At 37.8% G+C, this 24644-nt stretch overlaps 1 protein-coding gene and 1 long non-coding RNA gene across 9 annotated transcripts in view; one reads left to right on the top strand and one right to left on the bottom strand.

Annotated features, from left to right (window-relative positions):
* LOC110469642 (uncharacterized) overlaps positions 1-24644 on the bottom strand; it is a 218447-nt gene that overhangs the window by 169219 nt on the left and 24584 nt on the right. For 3 of the 4 annotated variants that reach the window (XR_014956533.1, XR_014956531.1, XR_014956532.1), the window contains exons 3-4: positions 8523-8929; positions 3753-3882 (exon numbers count right to left, since the gene is read on the bottom strand). This is a non-coding gene — a long non-coding RNA (uncharacterized LOC110469642). The remainder of the gene's footprint in view (positions 1-3752; positions 3883-8522; positions 8930-24644) is intronic. The other variant, XR_014956530.1, reaches the window with a different exon arrangement.
* Positions 7353-24644, top strand: part of KCNH7 (potassium voltage-gated channel subfamily H member 7) — a 211418-nt gene continuing 194126 nt past the window's right edge. For 3 of the 5 annotated variants that reach the window (XM_085584311.1, XM_085584310.1, XM_085584308.1), the window contains exons 1-2: positions 7353-8200; positions 10194-10424. In XM_085584311.1, coding sequence (XP_085440437.1) covers positions 8125-8200; positions 10194-10424 — 307 coding nt within the window. In that variant the 5' untranslated portion in view covers positions 7353-8124. The remainder of the gene's footprint in view (positions 8201-10193; positions 10425-24644) is intronic. The other 2 variants (XM_085584309.1, XM_021528561.4) reach the window with 2 other exon arrangements.

The following is a 24644-nucleotide window of genomic DNA, read 5'->3' as shown; positions in this document are numbered from 1 at the left end:
CCAGTTTTTGTCATATAATTAGATATGACCTCATGCTATAGGATTATGAAAGAAGAGTGGAAATATTGAAAAAAAAATATGCGAACTGGAAATTTGCAGATTATTTTTGACAGCAATGTGAACAGAAGCACTGATAAGTACACTGTCAGGAAGAATTAGCCTGTACAATTCTGGACTCTACACAGTTACAGAGAAATATTATTACTGTGAGAATAATACTGAAAAAATAAATGTGGAAGAATACAATTGTAGGGAGAAAATATACATGGCAGGTGGAGAAAGCTTCGCCTACAGAACTGAGTGTTAGAATATGCTAATAATAAAATCGTTAATGACTAAGTAAGCACAGTGTAGAAAACTGCAGTTACCTTATTTAGATGAAGTGACTGTGTAAAATATGTTAACAGAATGCAGAAAGAGCAAAGAAGGTATGAAACACTAAAAATTAACAGAATAGAAACACAAATTACTATTACTGAGATATTTAGGAAAATTAAATTCACCTTCAAGACCCTATGGAGCCATTGACACTAAAGCCTCATACTATTTTGGTGGGGTTTATTTCTTATGAATGAAATAGGAATTTATTTGCTATACTGTGTTCTGGGACATATATCCAAATTTCTCAAGCTTACCTCACTCTGACTGAGGACTACAAGGTCTCTGAGGATATATAACAAACATCCTTAGGAATAGCAAAAACATTCTCAAGCTGAAATAGACATCTAAAATTGTATTTAAAGTCGATGGAAGTTATTTTTTCCAACTAAACTGTTTCAATTTATATTTAATTTTGGCTCTAAAGTTCAGTGCATGTTATAATTTCTGGCCAGTTTCAGGTCAGTTTCTGGTCCATTTGTACTTCCATCTCCCTGCTCCTTCTATCCTTCTGCCTTTGAGGTTGAGAAGTACAAACAACTGACATAACTAGTAGATATAGTAGTAATATTCACAGTAGTCAAGCAGTGAAGACAGAAATCTGAAACAGTAGGAAACATGAAACAAAGGGCAAAAGGGAACAAAATTTATCCAAAATCCTAACATATCAGATCAGCCCAAGGAAAGGCAACAAAATGAACTCCATATTTATCCATTAAAATATTTTTTAAAAAATCTTCTTAGATTATTTGTACTACCAGGATACTGGTGTCCAAAAAGAATTACTTATATGCTTCAAAATTATATTTTATTGATCTTAATGTTTATCTGTGCTGGAAAGATATTTGTATATGATTACTCTTTGAGAGCATATCCAATCTGATACTGTCCAAAGGAGATAAAAGGTTTCACTGCCTCCTGGTCAATCTCAAGAAAAATGTTACTATGAACAAAGTTCAGAGCAGCTGCTGTCCTTTTCCTCCCCTACAGCTGCTCAGCATTGCCACACTGCCAGTTGCTGCAGGGCAGAGGAAAGGAAAAGAGGAGTTCTGGCTATTTACTGCTTGCTAAACTAACGATGGAAATATCATCCAAGCAGGAATTTGGCTCCTATACCCTGATCTGAGGAAAAAGGCTGAAGAGTAGAAATAATCTCCTTCATCTTTTGACCTCACTGAAGTTAGCCCCACCAGTAGAGAAGAGTATCTACAAAACTGGCTCAGAATAGTAATTTAATTTTGTGAAAGATTTTGATATGGCCCATTTTTATTATTATTGTTTAGAAATGAAACCATTTGAAAATTATGAAAGGAAGTTGTGTAAGCACAGAATGTTCTGGGGCTACTCACTCTGAAGGTTCAGGCTACCTTTCCCTGAGGATGCATGCCACAGAACCCTGCTGCATCTGCACTAGGAGGAACTTCAGGCAAAACCAGAAACCTTGTAACCTCAGGAAGGCCTAGGCCATTGCTGTACTTCTCATTGGCATTAGGGTGAGAGGTGGAAATCATTAAAAATCTGCTCCAAATGCAAGGTGCATTATTATTGATAAAAACACACTCAGGACGTGCAGATGTAGAAGAAGGAATTCTAACCACAGTTTATTTGAGTGAAAAGCTAAGATAAGGAATGAGCCTCACCTGACAGATGGCAGTCCTAACACTTAATATTAGAATACACTATGAAGAAGGAAACTGGAATTTGGTACAAAGATAATTAATTTTAAAAATGCATGAATCTAGTGCAATTAGTAACTTACAGACAATAACTTAGATTTCATGCTTTAGCAATGATTTTTTTTGCCTTTCCCAGCTCATTTGATATTTTTTAGGCATACACTTCTAAAGAGATTAAAACTTATGATTTTTTTATATAAGCATAATAGTTCTTACATTAATTAGCACAAACTATTATAAACAATCATACCTGGATTTATGTCATAATGGAAGACAGATTATGGAGAATGCATATATTTATTTTCAATTACATTGCCCTGTGGTACAGAATTACTCACAATTATACGGAGCAGGGTACTTGATTTGTACACCATTAAAATTCTTCTCTATATGGTAGGAGGAAACAAATAAATTAATAGAAGTATGCTTCATGTCTTGCCTCATTAAAATCAACATTCTTTCTGGACAGACAGCTGTCAGAATCATAGAGTCATAGCACTGTAATCCAGCTAGAAAATCTTGCAGAGGAGCAGCACATGCTGGGATCATTCCTGATGCTCTAAATTGGCCAGAGAAGGTCAGCACAGAATAGCCTGAAGCACCCATTCCAGGCCAAGGCCCCAGGGAAACACAGCGTGCATCTAAATGCTGTAAACCCCCAAGGCAAGAGCCCACACCAAAACTGTGGCTTCCTATGAGGGAATGAAGCCCTGTGGTGAGACAGAGAGATATTGAAGAGTCTCTCAGAGGAAGAAGTGCAAGCCTCATTGCTTGAATAATTTAAATCCTAAATGAATAATACAAATGCAAATATACTAAAGGGAACTATCCACTGGCAGGGCATTGAGTAAATGGATATATTGATGGTTTTTGTAATTCTCTTTTCATACCTGTACCTGCTAATTCTAAAATGATCCTAAGTCATGATGTTCTGAATCCCTAGGCATTCTAATATAGCACATAATAATAGCAATGGATACTGTAGAATAACTAACAGCTTTTTGTGAATCCTTACAGAAAAAGTAAAGTTGCTTGCTGTCTTTCTGTTTTCCCATGTGATGTTACCTTTAATAGACTAGGAAATTTAGCACACAGAAGTTCTGCCTTATGGATTTTGCATTTATAATTCAAATTCTGGTAATCAAATTACTGTCTCTTAGAGTGAATTACATGTAAAATATACATTGAATGAAATCCAAAATATAACTTTTTTTATTACTGATTAAACTAGCTGTAAAATTAAATAGAAAATTTTAATCACTTTTTAGACTGCAATTACATGCAGACAATTCCTTTGTCATCCTAAAAACCTGACAGTCTTTCTCTTGTGTTGATATCTGAAGTCCTGAATACTAATAAGACCCATATGCAGACAAGGATGATGTATGCCTTAAGGCAAAATATAATAATTACCTTTGTGTAATCTCATTGACATTAGCGGTCTTGCCAGGAATAGGAGCCTTTATTTTAGATGGAAAAAGTGAAACACAAAATAACCATAATGAGATCTAAATTCAAGGTGAATTTTGTAACACCAATAATGAAGCATTCCAATTTTTCTGTGTAGGTAGCTGTGTAGACCATGTGGCTTTAGGATTAAGACTGACCTGGTGTCTGAGGCATCAGCAGAGTGCAAGCAAAGACACAGTACTGCTTGAAGGAACCAGTTCTGGCAGCAGCAATTGCCACCACACTCACCCAGTGCCTTTCTCAGGAGCATCAGCAGAGATTTGCTATTTGGATGTTCCTGATGTTCAAGCAGTTGATTTCTATCTTCTCCAATAGAAGTAATTTGGCAGTCCCCAGCAGCTGCATACTTTGCCTGAGCCTGAAGTGCAGACAGTAATAATCTAAATGATGATCATTATTATTGTGAAGGACTAAAACAAAATCTAGAGCTATATCTTGAAGCTGTGGAAAGACATAAAAGAGATGAGAAAGCAAGACTGATATAAACTAAAGGTGATGAGAAAAGACATCAACCTGTCAGGGAATCACAAAGGCCATCTTAACCTAAAATGGGATTCAAAATAAGGTTTCAGTATTGCTCTTGATAGCTCTGAAGACAATTCCAGCCTTATTAAAATTGTAAGCATATACAATGTGGATGGATGAAAAGTTTTTAGTCATGCAGGATATATGTGGTAAAAACAACACAAATACCTATGCTAGCTGGAACAATGGCAGGGCACGGAAGGAAGGAAGGAAGGAAGGAAGGAAGGAAGGAAGGAAGGAAGGAAGGAAGGAAGGAAGGAAGGAAGGAAGGAAGGAAGGATTAACCATATTTTGCTCTAGTACAAAAAGTGTTTATTGAAAATGAATGCACTTAAACTTCTGTGTACAGGAGGGCAAACATAAGACTTTGAAAAGTCAAGTATGATAAGAATGCTTGACTAAATCTGAGTCCTGTTGTTTTGGTTTTTTTTCTCCAGCAAAAATATGATGGAAAATATGATTAGAGCCATTTCCCCAGAGCCAGCTTTTCCTGACAATTATAGGTTTAATTGCTAACTGCCAAGGTGTCGAAACACATCAGTAATACATCTTTAGGCATATAGTCCTCTAAATTCTCTTAAGGAACTTGAGAAGGAAGTAGTTAAAATGCCAGTGAAAACCTTGTAACCACTATTTCAAAATCAGCTGCTCTCCTTGAGGCCAGGAAATGCCAAATATAGTTCTGCTGAGGAGCAGCCGAGCTCAGGGAGCTGTCCTTGGGCTGTGGCGAGGGTGGTGCCGCAAGGACCGATGCCACAAGGGGGCAGAGGACACGGGACCGGCCACGCCGGAGGGCTCTGAGCTCCGGAGACGCCTCCCTCGGTACTTCGGTCTCTTGCAAAGTTGGTAACGGTACAGCTTTATAGATAAAACATATATCTCTATGGCATTCTCCATCTCTTTAATCACACTAGAGACGCACATTTATAATGAATTCAAACTTTCCCACTTGCATGCATATTTTCCCAATCAAATGCAAATTATTCCACATTACTTTCTCTGTGCTTGTTGTTAGCTGTCCAATTTTAATATATTTTCCTCTTGCACTTCTCTATTGGCTTGCTACAGAAAATTAACAAGCAATAAGCACAACGAGCATTAAGCACTCCAGGAGCAATAGATCATCTACAAGACTGCAGGAGTGCAAATCACCACAATGAAAGATTTTCTGATGTCACCTATTGCTCCTGTAGTTATTAAAACCCATCATTCTTGTCACTTCTTTCCTTGCTGAAAACCACATCTCAGATCTTGTCTTTCAGCAGCAGTTATCTTGCTTTCACTGGGGTTATCTTGATCAGTTCTAAACGAACAAACCAAGGTGGATAAAAAGGGGGGGAAAAGAGGACTATAATATACATTCAGGTAATCAGCATCAAAGTTCAAGCTACCATCGGGAGACAGAACAAAAAAGGTTTTACAGAGTCATGGAGTTCTGCTGCCTTCAGTATTCAGGCAAGCATAGTTTGGCTCTCAAATTTAACATAAAGATGAGGCTTCAGTGAATTTTGAATTCTTAAATGTATTTTTATATTTAATTTTTTTTTCTTGTTTTCTTTCCAGACAGGCATCTAAAGCACTGGACTCTGGACTCTACTGGCCTGTATTTGATCTAGTTTGCTACTAACTGTTCAATACTAGAAGCAAATGCTGATTGTTCAGTAAAGGTCACAGTTTTATCGTGATTATTTTCTACTGCTGTTCAAGATATATCAAAGTGACATTTTTAATGTGAAAATGAGAATGATGTTCACTGCTGGCCATTATGACTTGACTAGAAGTTAGGTATTATTGAAAGTGTTAAAATAAATATGTTCCTCTTCACTCTTTCTACTACTATGTCTGGGAACTTTAATACATTTTCAGAGATGTATTTTCTTTGTCATTATGACAAAGAGCAATAAGAGAAAAATTCAACTTGAAGGCTCATCTACCTTCCAAAGGAAAAGTATTCAAAAATATTTTAAGACTTTTTTTCTCTAATGTTTATCAGAGTCAAAAACATGAGTTCTCCAAATATTATTACAAAAAATATTTGGATGTTTTCCCTTTGATTCATACCTCTGAATACAGAGATTTTAACATTTGTTTCTGCAAATAAGCAATGCTCACTTCCTAAGATTGATTACATATCTGATTATGTATCCCTTAATGTAGCTGAGGCTTTGTAATTAGTACACAATTACTATGAAGCCATCTTAATACAGTTTATGCATATATAAATTTTATTTTCAGACACCATTCACAGTTGTGTAAATCCAGGATGATTCCACTGAGATTAAATTAAATTAGTCCAGAAATGCACCCTCATACTCAACAGACTGTGCCCTACCTCTGATAAATATAGAGGATGGCACACGGTGACAGTGACACAAAGGGCCACACCTCTGAAAAGCTCACGGGAATAAGGAAACACCTGCTTGTGCTGTGGAAGAACAGGTGGGAAGCGGTGGTTTGCCGGCTCAATATCCTGTGCTTGCGATTACAAAGAACGGTGCTCAGGTGCCTCTCTTTTTTTGCCCTATGAGTTTATTAAGAAGCCGCCGGTGCTTTGCGCCACCCTAGAGATGCCTTTCCAGCATCGCATGGCTGCCCCCATCTCCCTCCCCGTGTCACCTCGCCGAGCCGTGCTGAACGCACACCGTTTTGCCTGCTGGGTAGCGCAGGAAGCCTTAATTACAGCCTGAAAATAATACCCGCTTCCCCCGGGAGCCTCCCCAGCCGTTCCTGTGGGACGGGAGAAGCTGAGAGGAGCCGGGTGGGGGGAGGCTGGCGCTCCCGGGCCCGAGCGCGGGCAGCGGCGCCTCCGTGCGCGCCGGCGAGGCGGCCCCAGCACCACGGCCAGCTCCGAGCGGCCGTCGCGCCCCGACCGGCCCCGGTCCCGGGGCGGAGCGCGGCCCCGGGCAGCGGCTCAGCGACGGGGCGGCCTCGGCAGCCGCTCGGGGCCGCCGCGGGCCGGGCGAGGGCTCCCTGCCGAGCTCAGCCCCCGCGCCCGCGGGACCCGGCGCGCCCTCCGCGCCGCTCGCTCGGCCCCGAGAGGAGCCTGGCACCTGCTCGGCAACCCGGGGGCAGCGTTCGGCGCCGGGGGAATCCCCCTTCCTCCCAGGAGGGGGTCGTGAGGCGAGGGGAAGCCCTCGCCCGGGTCACGCTGCGTAGGAGGGGGCAATCCCTTCCACCGGGGGGAGGAAGGATGCCGAGGGCTCCGGTGGTCCATCCCCCGCTCCCCCATCGCTCAACATCGACCCCTACTCGCGCCGCCCCCCGCCCCAGACGGGGCGTGTACCAGCTTCCCTCCCTCCCCCGGCCCTGCCAGCGCCTGGGGCTGCCCGGCGGGCCGCGCTCCGGGGCCGCGGAGGGGCCGGCGGTGCCGGGAGGGCGGGGACGCCGGGGCTACCGGAGGTAGCGGGGCCCCCCCGCCGCCATCGCCCTCGGTCCCCGCTGACCCCTGCAGCCGCCGCGGTGGGGGATGTGGCACGTCGCGGTGCTGCTGGGGTGTAGCTTATTCCTGATGCCGCTGTTTGTCGCCGAGTTTTGAAGAGATTTATTGGCTGGCTCTTGCTAAACCACGCTTGAGTAATCCGAGCTGCTGCGCGCCGTGGTGAAGCCCGGAGGGGGGGGGAACGTCACTCCCTCTGGCAGCGGAGAAACATTAGTCTTCCAGCCCTCAAACCACCACTACAGCGTCGGAAACTGCCGGGTCACAGCCATTTGCTTTGGAAAATTGGCGATGTTTGGTGCTAGAGATCGATTACCCTTGTAATCTTTCCCCACCCGCCACCTCCTCCTGCTTACCCCACCCCTACCCGCCCCAGACAATAGCGTCCGAGCTCCTCCGGGAAAAAAATAGAAAAGAAAGCAAGGAGAGAAAGAAAGAAAAAGAAAGAAACTGGGGGATGAATCTGACTCCAATAGGAAAAGCGTGTCTCTAGAAGTGGTGCTAATGGGAAGAGATTTCCGAGCTCCAGAGGACGATGATTTGTCACAAAGGGTAGCTGGCTCGGTGCTTTGGGCTGGAGCCGTGTAGGAGATCCTTGGAGAAGTCATTGTGCACAGAAAACCGAAGACCTGTACAAACATGCCTGTTCGCAGAGGTCATGTGGCACCACAAAATACATTTTTGGGTACAATCATACGAAAATTTGAAGGGCAAAGTAAGTTCTCGCTTTCTATCTATTTTGCTATAGTAGTTTTATTCTGCTTGTGACTAAATGGACAGCAGCTCCAGACTATTTTTAAGTTTGTAGCTTGCAAAGAAAACCCCGGAGGTAAGGGGGGGAATCCCTGGCAGAAGTAGCAATGTTTTTAATCTAGAATACAGATTACCAAATTGAATTATTGGCTAGTGGGCTTGTTTGGGTTTGGGTTTGGGGGTTTTTTTTGGGAGGGGGGTTGGAGCTATCTTCCTATTTCAAGCAATAGTTTTTATCGTTGACTGTATCCATATTGTACAGCTATAGAAGTTATATCTCTTACCTTCTTCTGAACCAGTGAGATGGCTCTGAAAGCAGAATGTAGAATCTTGCTCTCTTTGCAATGTCTAAAAAATAGGCTAGATTTATTATTATGATTGTTAATACTGTTAATAATAATTGTCTTTTCAAAATAAAGCAGAACTTCAGACTTTGATTTAGAGGAAACAGAAAATATGCAGAAGAGTTATTGAAGAGGAAATACTCTCTTACCTTGTTGTCATGACTGCATTTAATATAGCTGTCAAATTTCTCTCTTTTGTTTATGTAAGTCCAAAATATCTGTCAAACCAGTGCAAATGCATCCTCAGGGAGAGTCTGTGAGATCTTTTCCAATGCAGCAGTTTACTACCTGTCGAGGAGGCTGAAGCTGAAGTGTTTTTCCTGGCCAGAATTCTGGTTTCCTATTAGCTGTAAGAAGGATCACTTGATGCTTAAAATTAATTTAATTTAGAAACAGTACTTTGATATATGTACATTGATTTAAATATTTAGCATAATTTTAGCATCAGTCTGGTGCGAACCCTTACAATTAATTCCAGTTCATATACTTCCATATTCTTAAACCCATATTAGCACACGTAATATTTATATTTTTTGAGGAAAAAAAAAAAAGACAGTGCTAATCCTAATTTATCTATAAGCTAAGTTGGTGTTGCTACTCCAAGTTTTTATGTAGTGAAGTGTAGATTTTTTGACAGTAATAATGCACTAGCTACTAAATAGGCAAGTGATAGTGAAAGTTCAACATGATTGAAAGACAGCAGAAGTAGTAAGAATGAAATCTCCAGATATGCTTCTGTGTTCAAAGATGGACATATTTAAAAGTTTGAAGACTTGCACTGTTTACTTGGTGTCATGTAAGAAATCTTTTATAAAGCAAGCAATTGCCTTGTGAATTTGAATAGCTAAAAATTAATGTTCTTAGCAGTAAGTGTATCACAGTCACACATTTATAATTACAATGGGAATAATGTGTTAAAAAGGTAAACAGAAACAAACTAATGAGAGTTTAAAACTTTTGAACATGTCTTTGAGATGAGAGTTTGGGAAAGGAGGATGGATGGAAGCACAGAACTTCAGTGAAATTTGCAAAATGTTTCCAACATAAGAATTGTTTAACGTACACCCTTTTTTGTTTATGGGAACTTTCTTTTATTCTGTTACTTTCTAGATAGATTTATTAAAATTTAATAAATTTACTGTCATTCACCTCAATGAAAACCCCTACAGAGTAGATTGAGATGGACCTTACATCCAGGAAGCCCTTCACTTAAATAGAGCCCCGTTCCTGAGGCTCTACTTTTCCTCAAAAGAAGCCACTAACTTTTCAAGGACTTTCCTGGAGTTGTGACTGACAGGATGGCACTCATCGCTTGGGCTTCAGTAAAGCCTGAAACAGACAAAATTTTGAAGTCAAAAGGAGATTTACAGAGACTTGCACAGTGCGGTTTTATTTCCTTAATAAAAGAATTATATTAATCTTTAATGTATTCTAAATTAATTGAAGTTTCTTTAAAAGTTATGGATCAAATTATCTTCATTAAATGACTGAAAATCTCTGTATTTCAGGCATTCCATGAAAAGAAGGGTTGTTCAGCATTCATCTCTGTGATCGACCCTATAAGAAATGCTGAAAGAGCACTAAAAAATGCATCACTTTCTTTTATTGCAGATAAAAAATTCATCATTGCTAATGCTAGAGTGCAGAATTGTGCTATCATCTACTGCAATGATGGGTTCTGTGAGATGACCGGGTTCTCCAGGCCAGATGTCATGCAGAAACCTTGCACCTGTGATTTCCTTCATGGGCCAGAGACCAAAAGACATCATATTGCCCAAATTGCTCAAGCCCTGCTGGGGTCAGAGGAGAGGAAAGTAGAAGTCACCTATTATCACAAAGATGGTAAAGTCTCGTTTTATTCTCAAAACTTTTTGCATGTTTGGTTAGCAGTTGATTTGGTAAAAGAGGTGTGTATGTTGTACTGGCCAGCCGCTTTGCTGGAGGTGTTGCAATTTCCCTGAAGTCCAGTGAAATACATTTGCGTGGATCAGTAAGGGAATCTGCCCTGACAGTAGTGGGTGTATGGAGTGTGTCACTGCACGCTCACTCTACCAGCTGAATGAAGCCAGCACAGTGTTTGCAACTCTGAAACAGAAGTTTTTCTCTTGGTTGGTTTAAAGATGTAAATCACTTAAAGTAATCAGCATAGAGGAAACTTACCTTGATTTAAACAATAGTGTTTCATCACAAAGTGAAAAGTAGAAAAAAAGAGCCCATCATAAAGAAAGCATTTGCTTATAAAGAAAGGGACAAGTCTTTTTCAGAGCTGAAATATTGTGAAGTACCTGCAATTGAGCTACCGATATTGTCCTAGTATTGCCAGAGTCAAAATTTGGGTTTGCCTAGACTGTCAACCATTCCCTCTTATCCAGTAAAGAGTCAATACATGCAGAATGGCTGAATCTGCTGATACTTTTTTTCCTCTTAAGAGAAAAAACCGAATAAATATATTTGCAGATTTAAAAATGTACACACATGAGAGGTAATTATGATACATAAGAGTTATATGTAGAGTTTTGTTGTTGGTTGGGTTGTTTTTTTAATTACCCAGAGTTATTTACAGAAACACCTATCTTCCAAATGAACAAGTAATTGATAATCGTGGTGTACCTTATTTTATCTCTTGCTATGTACACTCTTGGGAGAAGGAAAAGGAAATTCATAGTCAAATGCTGAGCTTAAATTAGTTCTGGAGAAGTGCCAGTGTGTTGTTTACATCAATTGTAGAATCACATGCAATGTGCTCTCTCATTTTAAAGTCACAGAGTTAAATCCAGTTCTCAATAATTCTGTTGTTATCTTGGAGAGACTTAAGTAATATTATTTTTAGCATTGGCTGGTTTAATTCAGATAGGACTCAGGCCAACCATTCTACCCACGCTACCAATATTTAAGCATACTCTTTGTAACAGATTCTCAGTAGAGCCCTTTATTCTTAGATCTGGTTTGGTGGTCTGGAGCAGATTTCGGTTAAGATTTTTTGTGGCTGTGCCTTGGACATAGATTTCTCAGGAGGCCTGACACTGTGTGTCTTTTACACATCTACTCTGTGTTTGTGTTAACCTGGCATGTGTTAAAATAATATTGCAAAAGGAGAATGTTATTGCTAACTTACGCAGCCATCAGCCTGGAGCACTGTTTGGATAGTTTAAGTCCCAAAGTCTCCCAAAACATTAGGAGGGAGGAAAAGGCCTTTATAAGTACTGCTTATCTGCCAATTACCAGAGGACTAGATAGATAGATAGATAGATAGATAGATAGATCCTTTTCTAAGATGCTGAATTCTGAAATCATGCAACACACTATAATCTGTTTGAGACATAGGAAAGAAATATTGTCCATAAAAATTGCCATGTCCTTCACAAATAGTTTTGAACATTGAGTTACAGATTATTTACTGTAAACAATCTCATGCATAAGGGTTTTCAGTAACGTCACTTCTGTAAATAGTTACTTTAATTGCCTCTATATTTTAGTTGTCTATATTTGAGCATGTGAACTGTATGATCTGCTAAATTTAAACAGGTGAATCAGGCAAAAATTGTCAAAATATAAGACAGGTCTGACACTCAAATGCATGGCTATCTGTCAGCTTGATTGTATATACAGAGTTTTTGGTTTGTTCCACATAATGTTCAATTTCTTTTCAAAATGTGATAAAGCCTTAAGTCTATGTGGTCTAATGAAATTGAAACTACCTGTATGGTGAATGTAATGAATGTTAGTAAACATGTTCTATAGTTATTATAAATAACTCAAAAACATATACCTCACTTTTCATCTTCACTTTTTCAAATTTTCAATTTTGATTTTTCATTATATAGCATACATACATGTACCTGTATATAACATAGTCTGTATATCGTGACAATATACAGAATAGTGATACATAACAAGGTTTTCCTCCAGGCTGTGAAACAAAGTAAATCTCAAGAATTTTCTAAAACTGTGAAAGTTTAGTGCCTGGTTGGTGGCTTGTTTTGCATTTGTGCTCCGAGTATGAAACTTGAGGTCAATTTCAGCAATTTTCAATTTTCAGAGGTCAATTCTAGCACAGTCAGAAATGTAACCTTCTGTATGTGAGTAACCCAAGTTACTCCAATGAATTATCCACTACTTAAAAGTTTAATTTGACATTTTATTTCATGGCAAGCCATTGTATAATATTTAACGTAATCCTAAGCATACTGAGGAGGAAGGCACCTCAAGAAGATGTGAATTGCTTAAGGTTACACTGACGGAAGGTTCTGAAGACCATATTACACACTCCTGACTAAAAGCCCAGTGAATTGCAAATAAAACCTTATTCCACATCACACTATCATTTATTCTACATGAGCCACTGATTATATTAAAAATTATTCTAATATTTTGAATTAAAGCAAATGTCAGTGGAATCACTTTTAAAGCTAATCTGTCATCAGAATTCCAGCAATGCAGATATCAGAAAGGGAATCACTCTATGAATAATGCTTTTTCTTTTTGAGTCTAAATACCACCTCATGTAATTCTAAAATGTCACAGCTTTGAAGCTCAGCTTAAAAGAAAATTCCTGCTATAGAAAAATGGTATTGCGCACACACACGGGAATTAAGATTCTGATGTTCTCTACTGGTCTATAGTCCACTTTTGTAGATGAAAGTGCAGGATCTCGAGTTTTAAACATTGTGATGATGGAAGACTGAAAGCTGCTGTTTGTTCACTGCTTTAATTTTGGTCAAATTACTCACTCAAAGATGGGACAGAAGGATGGGAAAAAATTTTGTTGCAAGTTGATATTAAAAATATGGCAATTGCTTGAATCTACACCGTCTTAAACATGATGGACAAAAGATAGAGTGGTCAAAGGAGAAAAAAATTCTAAGTATGATGGTTTTATAAATGAGTAACCTGGATGGAGCCTGTTTCCCTTTTCACTGCGCAGTGTGGGGAGGGTGCAGAGAAGCATTGAGTGTTGTGATGGCTTTGTGTAATTGTTTAGATGGCCTGGACTTGTGCGCCCAGTACTGCCTGGGCACCCAGCAGGCCCTGTCCAACCACACCAGTGCTGCCTTCACAGCAGTTTTTAACTTTTGCAGCTAAAAGCCTTACTAGCTGCTCTGGAGTACTTCTATCAGAATATAGCTTAATTTTGGGTTGAATTTCTCCTCACACTTTTTCCTTTTAGAAAGGTATTAACACAATCCAAATAATGTTCTAGTCCACTGTCCTTTTCAAGTAGTGTCACGGTAGGCAATTACACAGCTACCAAAAGAGTTAATTACTGAGAAAAATGGTTAATGGGAACAGATGGTGTCAAAACTAAAGGTCCAGATTTACAGGGTCTCATAGCACAAGTAGCTCCACAATTGTAGCAGGATGTACTCATGGGATTAAAGACACATTAAATTTCTTTTTTAATGTAAATATCCCTCTTTAAAAAGAGCGGTAGATAAATACAAGTCACAAGAAGTATTATTTTGAAACAGATTTTTTTCCAAGGATTGCCCATTAGGCATTAGCAGCTGCATAATTAAAATATTATACTCTGATATCAAAGCAGCAATGTCATAAATTCCTTACTATCTCACAATTTTTTTCCACTAATCTTATATCTATATGATCTGAATTATACTTGAAGGCAAAATATTGTTTATACAATATATCAGTTCTTATTTTAATAAAGTTATTTGTGGTGAAAATATTTGACAGATCTTCCTTTGAGGACTCCATTTTGCCGTTTAAGTGATTATTCCATAAATCATTCTTGACAGATGTAAAATATTGCTTGAGGTGGTAAAGCTGTAAAACTTTTGAGATAAAAAGTATAATTATTTTGGAATTGAGAATGGATATATATATTAATCAGAAAGTATTGTACAACAGAATACATTTTACTTCTTATTTTATGCTTTGTGGGCAATAATGGGATATGTCTAAGCTTGCAAATGATATATATTAAAGGAAGGTAGGATCATTTAAGCTCAGCTTAAATTTAAGTTTAGCCATCAGATATTCTAAGGTTGAGTAGAGCTAAGGTAGAGTATCGGTTTGAGCAAAGATAAGATCAAGCAATTTGCAGTGTGTACAAACCACTCACCATTTACCAGTTTCAAAAAAAATTGCCACAACTGACTATAAATTAAATATATTTACATATTCAAAGCACATTTCTAAACTAATATCTTAAGGCCTTTTCAACACTTTTTTTGAGGATAGGAAAATAAAAATTGTGGGAACATGATAACGAAATAAAACAAAAATGGTATTAAGAGTTCTTAAATAGAAAATCAGGACTTCATTTAGAAGCTCATCATCTAGACTTCAGTCAGCATAGGCATTTTACCACCTGTTTGTGTGACCCTACCAATCAATTAAAAAAAAAACTGAAAGGAAAGCTGCTTACACACGTGTGTGTCAAGTCCCCTTCGATTTGTTCTAGCGTGGGGGTCAGCAACTGCATTCTTGACCATAGTTTCAGTGCCTTATCCAGAACTCTTGAGATAGGCCAATGAATCCAATCTCTCTGATACCCTACTGGTGTAGGACTCCTTGACAGAAGGAATACTATCTGTCTGCATTTTGATGAAGAAAGTGTTTCCCCCCCCCCCAAAAAAAAAACAACCTGTCAAAAAACCCTTTCTTAATGCAAGGCTTTTTTCCAGGCATTCTTAAAATACCCCTTAAATGAAATCCAGACTGTTACCAAAGGTGTTGGACTATTGGAAACAAATGAGGATATCCATTCTTGTGTCTGTAGTGCTGTGTTTCTTCTACCTTAGGCTTTAATACTTGTCAAGAAAAAAACATTCCTTGCCCCATTCAGTACTGCTGATTTTACAGCAAGGAGAAATATCAGCAGTGAGACAGTACCTCAGTGATACAAATATCTCGTTTACCCATCCCCATTCAGATACTGCTTCTATGTCTGCTCAGAACTGTGGGTCAGTTCTGATTCACATTTCATGTAGGAAATCTAATGATTATGATAAAGCACCTCTTAGATAGCCTAAGAAAGCTTATTTATAGGTCAATTTCAATCTTATTTTTCAACTCCTTGACTTTCCAATATATTTCTTTTCCTCTCCAGATAAAGATGAATTTATTTTAAATAAGGAGGGAACTTATAGAAATAGTATCTGAATAAATAGAACGACATTTAAATTGACTTCTAAATTATTCTCTTTCTCAGTGTTTAGAGTCAGAAAGGTATAAATAGATATATGTAAGTTTAATAAATAATGAAAAATAAAATTGCTGTTATTATAGGTACTGCATCTTTAACAGGAAAAAATCTTAATTTTTAAAAATCCATTCTGACAGTTTTGAGTTCCTCTGTGGCACAAATAAAAACCTGCAGGCTAGTGGTTCAGGAGTCTTTCATTTCAGTACAGTGTTAAGACAGAACTCCTTTTACACTGGACTTCCATAGGATAATTTAATGTCAGGATTCAGAATGTCACAGGGGCAATTTACACCAATCAAGGGGCCCAAATTTCCCTACTCTAAGCTAAAAAGAAAAAAATTATTGCAGATTTTCAAAAAGTATGTTGTAGCAGTAAGAAAGGTGATACACTCTAGAGTGAAATGGCAATATAAGGTTATGATGTGATACACATCCTCAAAAGAGCTTCATTTTTTAATTAGGCATTGCTGACAAAATTTTTTTATCTGCTTTGAATATGGTCCCTTTAGTTGTAGTGAAAGCTATTTTGATTTTGGGTTATGAGACAAAAAGAACAGATGCTGTCAGTCTATTTTTGGTGTCGTTTCACATGATTTATTGTGTCCTCTTTCCATCTTTATCGTGCATCCTTTCTAATGTTACATTATGATAAGAGAGTTATTGCATACTCCTAATTTACGTTATTGATTGGTTCTTTCCCTTCTCCACCAAATTGGCCCATATATCAAAAAGAGATGCTGAGAGTAAATCAGACATCATACCTTACAGTAGACACAGAGGAAGAGCCACTGCTTTTCTAATAGCAGTCTTTTGCATATTTGATATGAAACAAACATCAAAACATGGCACTTCAAGTAACACCAGTGTTGACGTGAGTGCTGTTCCCTCTGATTCCAAGCAATGGGAAGAGGACAGTGGTGTGGGTTAAATTTTATGTTAGTGCTTTCAAGTCCAGTTTTAAAGTGTTTCCTACATGCTTGACTTAGTGTATGAGTCAGTCTGTGTGCTAGGCAGTCCACGCTCTTCCAAGCTAAGTATGGAAAAAACTTAATCAGGCAGTATAGGATTCAGAGTAGCAAGACAGAGCTGACTATGGAAATTGCTAATTGACTGTGGAAACTGCATATCTCAAAAGCAATCAGAACTGTAGCTGTGAACCTCAATCCAGGCAGAGCGGATAAATGACAATGACAGGAAGGTATTGTGGCTCTATAGTTACTTACTCGTTTCACATTGTCTGCAGCTCTGAAAGTTCACATCTCTGAGGTGGGAGCTATTTGCCTTATGATTTTGTACTGCTTGAACTTTTTAGTCTAGTATACTGGGATTTTTTTTAAAGGCAGTAGCATGCATATTTGAATAATTTATTGGAAATTAAACTAGAATTTCATTTTGAAAGCAGAATTATAGCCATAAGTAGTCACAAAATGCAATTTTAAGCTTCCTCACCAATTTTCTCAATATAGCCTTTTAATTTCTCATTTTGTTAATTCTTTAATACTGAAATCATAGTGAAGTCTCATTGGGAAAGATCACCACAAAGAATATCCTAATTCAATCTGAGAAAAAATTTGAGTAAACACTGTAAAGGGAAGGTCTTGTCTTTTTTTTTTGTTTCATTAACTGGATTCCAATTATAGATCTAATTATATCTAGTTTTGATACTGACTTCAATTATAGCAATGAAGTGTTATCCACACAAAGAACATATTCTGGCTTATTTGTTAACAAAGAGCCATCATATCACAAAAACCTAAAGATGGTATTTAAGTGTCCACATTATTAACTATTTCATTGCTGATAGTGAGTGGAAACGACCAGAAGAAAGCTTAGGCCAGAAATCACAACTGCCTTCAGTACTTGGCTACATGGTGAAATATCTTGCTTTCCTGTCCTTGTTCCTCCATAATAACACATTACCTCATTTAAACCTCTGATTTGCCAATTTAGACTGCAATGGAAACAGAAGGTCTTGCCTAAACAGTCAGTTCGGAGAAACTTAACAAGAATTTACTTTAAATTCTTGGAAATTAGGTTTTATCACAACATCTTAATACCAATCCTTGACAGTACCAGCTTGTGAAATCTTGGCCTTTTTTAGAGCAAATACACAGGACTATTTGGCAACTGGTTATTCCTGTGGCCAGAAACATACCTAAAGGCCTGAGAGCAAGATATCAATGCCTACTGACAGAGGAATTAGCTTGCACACCAACAGCTTTTATAGAATTAAATTGCTAAGTTTAGTTTTTGTAACACTGAGAAATCCTGATCTTTAGGTTGTAGCACAGCTTGCACAGTATACCTTTGCTAACTAGTATTAGCTGAATCTCTATCACTGCATAAAAAGAGAACAAATTATGAAAGAAACATGCAAATCACAGAGAAAACTTTCCTCTATTTTTATCCACAGGTTAGGCAGGCAGAGACAACTTCAGAACAAGGATGTATTAGGGAGTTTTGTCTTTGTCTTGTACCTAGGCTACTTGAAAACTGTTAATCATCATGTAAATGTGCTTCATCACTAACATGCATGTGCTAAAGCACTTACTCCCAGATGTTGTCAGACTTTGGAATTTGTAACCTTTTGAGATTATTTCTTAGAGCATTCTTTGCTGATTTTCATTCAAATCAATGCAAGTGGATCTCTGAAAATAGCTTGCATATTTCCTCCTTTCAAAACTAATTTATGTCAATCTGCTTTACTCCTTCCTCTCTGGAAAAAAATGCCAGATAATCTCATTAGTATTTTGCATGTTTATGGCATTTCTTTTTATACTTTCAAAAGAACATGAAACTCAGTAGTCCATAAATCCTATTTTCATGGCAGTTAAGGTAAAATACTGTTGCAATTCTGTCTACTTGCTAAAAAAGTGTCAAGAAGGAAAGAAAGAAAGAACCTAAAGTCCATGCCATTTTAAATAATGACAATAAAAGAAAGGAAAATGTGCTCCATTTTTTTCTTATTTAAGTGCCCAGTGTTATTTTTGCTTGATAAAATATATCAGGAATCAACTTAACACTGAAGTCTTTCCCACTAAAAGAACGACTCTTCCCAGAAGGACTATTTCTGGGGTCATGGACAACATAACCATATTATGTGAGAGAGTCATAGCAGCCTTGAAGTACAAAACCAGGTATCTAAAAATCAGCATCTGAGCCTTCTCTGTGGATTAACAGAGCAGCTCAGTAACTAGTGAAAGCCTATGTATAGTGTCAATCCTGAGCCAGCTCATGCTGGGTCGCTGTTCAGAGCATCCTTTGCAGAACATCCTTAGCCTTTCTATAAGTTACACTGATTGTTTATAGCAACAAAAATATGGGCACCTAATGCACAGCAGCATATTTAGTGTTTTACCCACAGAGTTTTAAAGAAAAGTTTTGTAGTCTTTTGAGATAAAGAAGAGTTTGAGTACTGTTTGTGGATGACCAAAAACCTGTAAAAAAACCTTGTTCCTCTTTATCCTGAAACTTGCAAATCCCTTCTCGTGTCAGGATTAGAAGTAGCATCTAAGGACCACTCCCAAATGCCTAAAAAGTTAATTAAAAACTACTTATTTCTGCTACAGCTACAAGCAGAATTAGTGTCTGATTTGTGTGATGTTTGTAGATCAGGAGCTGGATGTGGGTGGCTTCCCCCTCCTGTGCTCACAGTTATTTAAAGAGTGGAAAAGAGGAAGGAATGCATGGCTCACAGACCACTCTTCTTCCTAGCTGATGGGTAGGCAAGGCTACCGCACAGATCTATTTACATTCATTTTTGATTGTCTTTTGACCTCATTTGTAAAAAAGCAGATCCTGCAGTAGCAGAATTACCAGTAGCATCATTGTCTCTGCAGAACTCGACATATGCAATTATTAGCCAGACAAATACACTGTGTGTGGCTGCTTGAATTTCAGACGTAATCTCTTTAACATTTGAATGTGCAAGAGCATTTGTCCCTGCTTCATGGGAATTGATTGAATTATTTCCCTTTTAAATAAAATTTAATTCTTAATCCCTTTTCACCTTAGGATAATTTTTCTGCAAATAAAAAAATAAAGGACTTTATTTCCACGTTCTGTGGAATATCTGAAGAAAGATGCAAACTTTTTTTTTTTTTTTAATTATGGAGAAGCAAATCTACACATTTAATCTAGAGTATTACCTAGAAAATAGATTATCTAAGTGTTGAAGCGGGGAAGGGGGGGGTCCCCGTAGATCCCACCAGCACTAAAATATCAGATTTAACTAAGTTATCATAGCTATGAAGAGCATCCTGAGGTTGAGTTATTGCAAGAGAAATTAGTGACCTGAAGTTTTACATGTAAAATCAAATTAAGGAGTTGATTTCCAATTATATGTATATATTATATGTTATGAAAGTACATTTCTCCTTCCAGAAAGTTTAAGAACCACTTTGAGGAGCTCCAAAATTACTTCCTACCCATCACAGAACGCAAACTGATATCCTATAGTTCACAACACTTTTCTTATTAAATAAATAATAAAGCACTTTTCTTATTAAATACATTCAATCACAGGAAGTTTGAACTAAATAGCAAATTAGAGGGGCTCCTGGTGAGCTGATTGACTAATGCACTGAGTTTTTTACCTCAAAAGATGTATTATTCTGGAAAAGCTCACAGTTCCCAAACATCCTTCTCTACTGCATTTTCGTACTATCCTCTTTTCTTTTCCAGCACAGTACACCAAAGTTGCATTGTAGCATTTCCCAGTGTACATAAGAACACCACAAAAAAATCTCCAACATGATCAAGTCTAAAAAATGGATAACAGAGTGTTGAATATAAAATGATTTTACAGGGGATAGTTCTGTAAAACTACATTTAGTAGGAATTGTACTTAACAGGGATTATTCTGATGAGCATCTCAGACCACAGGTCAGGTCCAGGACGACAGGGTAGTAATGCAGTTGTGTACGTGTCTCTCTCCTGTCATCATAAACAATAATTTCCAGAGAAACGACTTCTTGTCTTACAGAGGTCACACATGACCCTGATGTGCCAGAATGGGGTTAGAGACAGTTGTGGCAGAAGTGCCCAAAGTGAATGGCAAAAGTGTCCAAACTGTTTCCTTCTCTTGACATAGGATTAAAGGAACATAAAAGAACACAAAGGTAGGATTCAACTCTTGTGTCAGCTTCAGCCCACAGCCTTTACAAATTTTATATAGAAAACAGAGCTGCCAAATAAATGACAAAGAAAGTATACAGGAGGCATGGTTAAGAAAGTTCAGTGGCTGCTAAACTCATGCTTTTTTCAAACAGAAAAAAAATATCATTTGCCAGTCTCACATTGAACTGTGTTGTGGTATTTGTAGCACTTACTCAGGTGCTACCACTAGTCAGTCATAAAGAGTCTGTTCATCAATATTCCAAAAAAGCAAAACTTAACTGAGTATTATTTGTGTTTAACTCGTGCTGCATGTATTATGCAACAAATGGGGCTTTATTTCCTCCTCAAAATAAAAAAACTTCCACTTTTGAAACTTATAAAGAACTGAAATTTCATCAGACTCTGGCTTGATTCATTTTTTTAGGTGCCCATAAGGGATTATGATCTTCATGATCCTGAATACTTTTGAGAGCTACATAGTTACCAATGGAATAAAAAAGACATTTCTGCAGGATATAATATATCTTGATTAGATTCAACTAACATATCTCTAAAATTTATTATTAACTAGGGATATCCTCATGACCTAGTTTATATTGTAACTTACTCCTCTTCACCCTTTGTTTGTATCTTGTTTTTTAGAAACTGGGACAACCTATATAACAAGTAATGCTTTGTTTCACATGGGAATCATTAAATAGCAATCACTCAGATGTATCTGCTTTCAGAAAGCATTCTGTTAGCATAGCACATACTCTAATATATAGCATTTTACCATTCCAGTATAGCAAAGAATCCTTTTCTTAGATTGGTCTTTTATAACCATTGTATTTTCATAGAATCCAGAAGCATTTAGGTCAGGAGGAAAACTGGGAGGCCATCCAGTCCAGTCTTCTGCCAAAAGCAGGAGCAACACAGAATTCAGAGTAGGTTGCTTAGGACTTGTCCAATTGTATTCCAGGATGGTGCTTCTCTAGGCAATCTCTTCCAATACCCTCATATTGAAACTGTTTTTTCTTTATACCAATTTAAAGCATCATCTATCATTCTTTTGCCATGATCTTCAATAGAAGACCTGCCTCCATCTCCTGGTAATTTCCTCACACCTACTGAAAGACTGTTATTAAGTCACTTGGAGCTGTCTCTACTCCAGGCTCACAGCCAAAGCCAATTTCCTCAATCACTCCTCAAAGGACATGAGCACCAAGTCCACATCCATCTTGGTGGCCTCTGCTAGCCTCATTCAAGTTTATCAGAATTTCTCTTGTATTAGGGTTCCAAAGTTGGATTCACTCTTCCTGGTAGGGTCAACTGAGCACTGAGTAAAGGGGGAGTATCACTGTCCTCAGTCTACTGGCAAAGCTCCTGATGATACAACACAGTATGTTTTATTCTGGACACAGCTGGACTCAAATTTCGCAACACATCACTGCCTGAGTCCTTTTTCAGGACCTCAAGATTCAAACCTTTCCCAGACTGAGGCAGTGAATGTTTAATGTGGGTGCTTATATTATACTGTCATCTATGCTACTTTTATGACTTATTCTTCAGTGGTTCAGTATGATGTCAAGTTTTAGACATTGAATTTTACATAACTTAGATACACTTATTCATGCACTAGGAAATAATTTTATATCACACATACAAGATGGTTGAAATTACAACCTAGGTATTTTTTGATGGAACACCTTTTCTGAATATCATTACTGATGTGCCACATGGTACAAATTCCATGTTGCTACACATTTTATTATGAAGAAATCAGTGTTTACCTGTAATAGAGATCAATTCACCTGGCTATTAGGCAGCTGTCTGGTGTTATTTTGATAGACTTTTCATGCAAAAGTGTTTGAGTTTAGAAGAAAAAAAATCCTAATGCTTATTTTACTGTGGATTACAATCACAGTGTGTTGAATTCTTTCAGTGACTTTCAGTAGAGAGGTACCATTACTGAAAAATTATCTCAAAAGAAAAAGTTTATTGCTAATATTTCCTTAGCCAGGTCATGCAAAAGACAACATTTTCTCCTCCATTTCTCTTCAGCCATTTTAAATTTTATATTTCCTTCTAAAAATTATAGATTTATCCTATACACTTTCTTCCGGGTTAGTGACTAGGGGAGATAGAATTCTGTTTTCTTCAAGGGTTAATACCTAAGGGTTTTCCTTTAGGACAATGCCAACTCCCCTTCCCCTACCCTGTGGAACACCACAATCAGTGTGGAAGTGTGCTACCTCCCACCAGGAGCTCAGCACATCTGCCTGCAGGCACTGATTGCAGTCAGCATCCTGCTGGAGCCAGCCCCTCACGCAGACACAGCAGCATCAGGAATCCTGCACCTTGTGTGCCACTGCAGTGACATCAGACCCGTGGGTTTAAGCAGTACCACTTCAAATACCCATCATTTAGGGATGTGGTTCCATGTGAGGATATTAATAAAGATAACTGAGACATAATCCCACTGATTTAAGACACCCCAGCTGGGGGGTCTGACAGCCTATTCCAATTTGCAGCCCATTTAATATTTTCTCTCAGTTCTTTATCTATAGACAAGGACTGTTAAACAAGCACAAGGTGACAAAGCATATTTAATGAATATTATTAAGATGAGTTCAACAGCTGCATGAAGGTGTTGATAAGCTTAATCAAATATACTTCCACTGACTAAACCAATATTTTTAATTTTATTATTGAAATAATTTCTCTCCATATTGCATGCATATTTAACACTTACAGATCTTTCTGTTTCATGCTGGATTTTATTTTTAATCATCCTCATGTTTTGTTTGAAAGTTCATAGTTAAAACTTGCTTTATTGACTGCCTAAAAGGAACTTCCATTTACTCTCTGGACATGTGACAGATAAAAATATTTCAAGGGTGTACAACAGCAGTTCCTGGCATTACATTAGACATGCTGGTTGCCCCTACATCAGTTAATTTGATGATGCAGAAGAGAACATATCTATAATATGCATTGAAATACAGTATTATGCAAGGATTTTTTAATTTGTAACATTTTATTTGTGTGTTTTTATTTCAGCTCAGATGCCAGGCCATTTCTATGTCGAAGGTAGTCAGTGAGAGATTCACACACTGAGATTTTAATTGTACCCATTTCTGCATGCAACATATATAGTACAGTGCTCAGGGTAGCAGCTTGTATGTGCTTTATTTCTGCATAGGATTAATTTGGTGAGCATAGTACTGGGACATGTGTCTTATTTTTAATTTAAAGGAATGCAGTTATACAAATCATTTCTCATTCTTGGACTGGACCAAATATTCCCTGTCAGATTGCCCATGACAAGCTGATTGCAAATTTTGACTTGTTTTTGTCAAGAACGGTTAAAGATAGCTGGCCCTACAAGGCTTGAGTAAAGTCAGAATGTGAGCAAGCGCCAAAACGATGGCTTTTCTAGCCTTGTTTCTGATACTGTGCTTTGCAGAGAAACACAGTTATCTTTATTACAAAATTACTTTCCCTTGATTAACATAACTTTCAAAATTGTGTTTACATACCATTTATTTATGGTCTTTATCTAAAACAAAAGAATTGTAAACCAAATGTCCCAAAAAAGTTACATTCAATTTCTAAGGTTTTTGAATAACTGAAAAGCTTTTATGTTTTTATCTGGGTTTGAAATGTTTGAAAATATTAAAGAGTTACATATTTGATAAAGGCTTTAGACATACATGCTTTTTTGTGACTTAGTTGAACACTTTTTTTGATGATCAGCAAGTCATTTTATTTTAGACACACAATATATTATAATGTAC

This window comes from Lonchura striata, chromosome 7 (assembly GCF_050655825.1).
Source record: "Lonchura striata isolate lonStrDom1 chromosome 7, ASM5065582v1, whole genome shotgun sequence".
In the NCBI taxonomy this organism is placed as follows: domain Eukaryota; kingdom Metazoa; phylum Chordata; class Aves; order Passeriformes; family Estrildidae; genus Lonchura; species Lonchura striata.
Note: the sequence above shows the minus strand (reverse complement) of the source record. Positions and strands in the feature narration are given on the sequence as shown.